This window comes from Guillardia theta, assembly GCF_000315625.1.
Source record: "Guillardia theta CCMP2712 unplaced genomic scaffold GUITHscaffold_117, whole genome shotgun sequence".
NCBI lineage: Eukaryota > Cryptophyceae > Pyrenomonadales > Geminigeraceae > Guillardia > Guillardia theta.
In genome coordinates, this window is record NW_005434557.1 from 92,980 (window position 1) to 97,594 (window position 4,615).

The following is a 4,615-nucleotide window of genomic DNA, read 5'->3' on the forward strand; positions in this document are numbered from 1 at the left end:
GAGAGGAGGGAGAAGAGGCCTTTTATCTGGTGGTAGGCCGGCGGCCTGATGACAGCCGGCAGGCCAGACGGATGCCAGCTAACTGCATACCACGACCCTTCCTTCCTACTTTCTTAAGTAGGTCCGTGAGCCGTCTGTCAGTGTCACCTGCCTTCTTTCCTTCCTTCTTCCCTTCGTGGGCCGGCCCGCCGGAGGAGGAGGACAATGGAGGGAGGACGGACGATCCACAGGATCTCCTTGGGACTAATTTATCATTTATCTTTCTTTTTTCATTTAATAATTCCCTATTCTCCCACTCACAAAACAGGAAAAAAATCAAAAAAAAATCACTTACGGTTTGCCGGCCCCTTTGCTCCCGGTAGGGAGGGAGGAGGGAGGGAGGGGAGGAGGGGAGGGGAGGGAAGGGGTGGAGGGAGGGAGGGAGGAGGGAGGAGGGAGGAGGGAGGAGGGAGGAGGGAGGAGGGAGGAGGGAGGAGGGGTATCCCACAGGAGGGAAGGTGGTTTGACTACAACAGCAAGGTGAGGATCCTGTAGCAACTTGAGGTCAATCGTTGAGCTCTCAACTACTTGGGTCACCTCGATGAGAACTTTCAGCTTTGCTTCCGTGCAGCCGGAGAGATGAGCTTTGAGGGCCGAGGCATCCTTTGCTTGCTTGGGGGGCTTGTAAACAAACATCAGCTGCTCTCCTGCTCCAACACAGTCCTTGCATATCAGAGCTGAGCCGGACTTCTGCAGAGCGTCCGGCCGAATTGAAAGATCGTTCGTGCTTGAGCACTGCTCCTCGTCTCGCGGAGAGGTACCTGCTCCTTCCACGCGGAACACTCTCGGGTCTCCACCGCGACGAGCAGCTCGCTTTGCTGACGTGAAGGTGGGGAATTTGTCGGGGAAGCACAGATGCAGCGCTGCAGCCACAGGGAGCCTGCCCTCCTCGTTCTTCTTCTCCTTGAACCCCTCCGGAGGAGAAGGCAGAGGGTCAGGGAGGGTCACCATCTCAATTCTCTCTTCAACTTTCTGCTTCTTTCCAGAAGTTTCCCGTGCATGTGGCTGGCTTTCCTGCGGCGATGCCTGTTTGCGCTTCGCGCGTAGCACTCCGATCTCCTTGTAGATCTCAAACCATGAGGATGAGCGCTGAATGTCTTGAGGGGCTGGTCGACGACCATGTACGTCATAAAACTGTTTCACACGCATAGACATCTGTGCTTTCAACTCGCGCTCTCGCTCGAGGTCTCCTTGAGAAACAGTCGCGCTCGCGTCGTTGTGCTCTCCATGAGCGTGCGACATCTCTGCCTCTACCCGGTTGATGACTGAAGCTGCTTGCTAGAGGGCTGAGGAGATGATGACTGAAGCTGCTTGCTAGAGGGCTGAGGAGATGATGACTGAAGCTGCTTGCTAGAGGGCTGAGGAGATGATGACTGAAGCTGCTTGCTAGAGGGCTGAGGAGATGATGACTGAAGCTGCTTGCTAGAGGGCTGAGGAGATGATGACTGAAGCTGCTTGCTAGAGGGCTGACGAGATCGTGACCATGCAGAGGCCTGTCCTTTGCTCTTTGCTTTGGTATTGGCCCCCGATCACCCTCGGCGATCCGGGCCGAGCCTCAGTTACCCGGCCCCGGCGTCAAGGTGCCACTACTGAATTTTAACTTAACATTGAGTAAAGAGTTTTAGAGTACTACGGCCGTAGTACTCGCGGCCGCGCACGCGGCACTGACTGCGGCTTTCGCCGCCTTCCAACGAGTCACTGCCCGGTTCGGGCCCAGATGCTAACCGACAAACGTGCTCGCACTCGTACGACATGCTGAGTTGAATTGCCTGTGCAATTTAATGTCTGAATTCTTTACAACTTAAGCGAGTGTTCGTTTCAGTACAGGGAGATTGTAGAGGCCGGGCTGATTCCTGAAAGTATGCGATCCCATCAATATTCTTGAACTAAAAACAATCAGGATTCAAGGAACACATCTCCCATGAACCCATGATCTTCGTCATCCATGTCGCAAGAGTCAAAAGCCAGCGAATGGAAACAGCCCTCGTCTTCGCCCCCGTCTGCATGATACTCGTGAAAGAAATGATGATCTCCAGATGGAGGCAACGATTGTCCCGTATGAAATTCTCCCTGCGCTGTCGGCAGCTGTCCATCGTACTGCATTTCACCATTAGTCTCGCACTTCACTTGAGCATGCCCTGAGATGGTGCAGGGGTCATCATTTGAGCCGGCACATCCTGCAAGCATTGCAATGATTTCATCGTCGGACATGGTCTTGCCTTCAGCGCTTACGATATTCTTCATCTCAACGGAAGAAGAAGCCACTGCATCAGCTGCTGAAGAAGGTTTTGTTGTTCTCTTAGATTCAATGCTCGTCTCATTTGACAAGGTGTCCAACTGATCGCATTGAAGGGTGAATCGAATATGCTTCCCGCTTCCAATCTGCTGCAGCATCTGTGGGGAAAGAGACAAGGAGATCTTGACATTGTCTTTGCTTTCTTGTCCAATCTTCTCCACGTCAATCTGAGGGAAACCACGGATCTGGAAGGTAGCTTCGGGCTCGGGAGAGTTCGATGGTGAAACTGCCGTGCTGGCCATTGACATTTCTGAGGGAGACTTGCAGTCCAAGGAAAGAGGAGTAGAAACAGATTCACACACATTCCTTTGCGCCTTTCTGTCAAGACTCTTCATCTGTTCATATCAGGTGAGATGATGAGATCCTCTCACAACAGCATACCTTGCGGTAGGGCCATCGATCGATGCCATGGCTGCGACACACTTTCTTCAGCGAAGTGAGACAAATCCCCAGCTGTTTCGCTACAACTTTCTCTGGAAGCCGGAAGTACTGAGAGAGTTCGTTGTAATCAATATTTCTCTGGAGAGGCATTGTTCTGGTTGGAACCGATAGCTCTCTGGATCAAATCAAGAAGTAGATGTGTAGCTATTCGATCGTTGAGTGTTTGGAGCTGCACTGAACCCTTTAAGATTGGCTTGGAAAATCTGGAACTAACCGGCCTGTACAACGTGCAAGGTCAGATCTTTGACGACAATTCATTTCACCCCTCAAAAAAAAACTGAATCAGTGTCTTCTCTCAGGAAAGCAAGGTCAGAAATATGAGAACAAACTTATTCAACCATGAAATCTTTGAATTGAGCTAGAGAACCAAAACCTATAGTGCTTCAACAACAACTATTTACAGACAGAATGCCTAGTTCTCAACATCATCTTGTAGAGCATCCTTCGTCAGAGATTTTCGCACATCGTATGTGTCCGCAAGTGCGTTGGGTGAATGAGAAAATTTTCCCGGCCTCTCTAACATCTCTAACAGATCATTTCAATGTGTTTCTCTCGCCCCTGCATGCCCTTTCCTCCGTTCACGATTTTCCGTCTGCCATCCTCTGTACTCGCTTGCTCCGATCCCCACCGTCGGCACCACCCCACTCCGACCGCATCTCACCACCACCTGTCCTAAGGACCACCCCTCTATATTCCTGAAGGTTGAAATACCCACCTCTGGCGCCTACCTATCTATGATTCAATGCTACCCGTAGTTGCGACCAATTTTCACCCCTGCCTTAGAAGCCAGTATTGTCCAACACCCGTTGATTCTACCACCCCACCCCCTCGATTCCAATTCCAGGCAATCCCGGTTCCGAGGGAGCGGTGCTCTTACCTTCTTCCTCCGTGGTAGGGGGTCCCCATAATAGGTGGTAGGGGGTCCCCATCATTTGAGTAAAACCCTCCCACCCCCACCCTACACAAAAAGTACCCAAAGTTTTGGGTACTACTGCTTCTCAACTTCCAGGCAAGCGTACGGACCATACCATCACTACATTCGTGAGTACCCTACCCTGTTCGGCTGATCAATCTCTCACAGACCTGCGGTCCTCCGAAGACTACCCTCCTCTCCTACGAACCAATGTACCCACCCCAGTAAGTCGTACCCTTCCGATCCGCAATGGTCAACACCTCCTACTCCCAACCGGACGCTTCCTTGGTATGCCTGGACCCACGTGCCAGGGGTAGGGTAGGCAGACACCTGACCATCCCAGGTTCCCTGCCGTAGTAAATACCTACCCTACCCTGGAAAAGTCCTTTCATTCCCTCTGACATGTACCCGTACAAGTTCGAGGCAGGACGGTCCCACCCCGTTGATATCTTTCTCTGAACAAATGACCCCCACCCCCCCTGTCATTTGTCTCGCTTCGATGCACCCCATTCCCAGTTAAAAATGTTAATATCATGACCCCACCATAGTCATCTCTGAGACATCAGACTACCCCTACTCAATAATCTTAGAGGAGCCGTGATTGAGTAAAAGCTGGTACTCCCAAGCTAAAATGAAGGTTTTTACTAGTCATGATTCATGTACCCGTCCTATGGTCGGCAGGTTTACACCACCCCTCAGATCCTACCCATAGGGAGGTGACCAGAGGAAAGGAGGGGTAGTACCTCTCAGATCGGACGACCCCTACCTCTCTTCTCCCAACGTCGTGCCAGCGCAAATTAAAACCTTTTATGTTATGGGTCGAGATGAGATGGGGTATATTGTTAAAAGCAATCGGAAGGGTATTGAAGGGTGGGTACTTGAAGTGAGGCAGGAACTCGGGGTGGGGATGGGGGTGGGGGGCGGGG

At 51.7% G+C, this 4,615-nt stretch overlaps 2 protein-coding genes across 2 annotated transcripts in view; both read right to left on the bottom strand.

Moving 5' to 3' along the window:
• GUITHDRAFT_117881 (hypothetical protein) overlaps positions 1-1,281 on the bottom strand; it is a gene marked incomplete at both ends in the record, with an annotated part of 4,034 nt that extends 2,753 nt beyond the window's left edge. The window contains 2 exons of the mRNA XM_005822889.1: positions 488-528; positions 577-1,281. Of these exons, the coding sequence (XP_005822946.1) occupies positions 488-528; positions 577-1,281 (746 nt within the window). The remainder of the gene's footprint in view (positions 1-487; positions 529-576) is intronic.
• A 1,393-nt stretch (positions 1,282-2,674) lies between these two features.
• Positions 2,675-2,866, bottom strand: GUITHDRAFT_79210 (hypothetical protein; the record flags this gene model as incomplete). The annotated part of the gene is made up of 1 exon (XM_005822890.1): positions 2,675-2,866. The coding sequence occupies one exon, from the start codon at positions 2,864-2,866 to the stop codon at positions 2,675-2,677; it is 192 nt and encodes a 63-aa protein (XP_005822947.1).
• Positions 2,867-4,615: the final 1,749 nt, after the last annotated feature.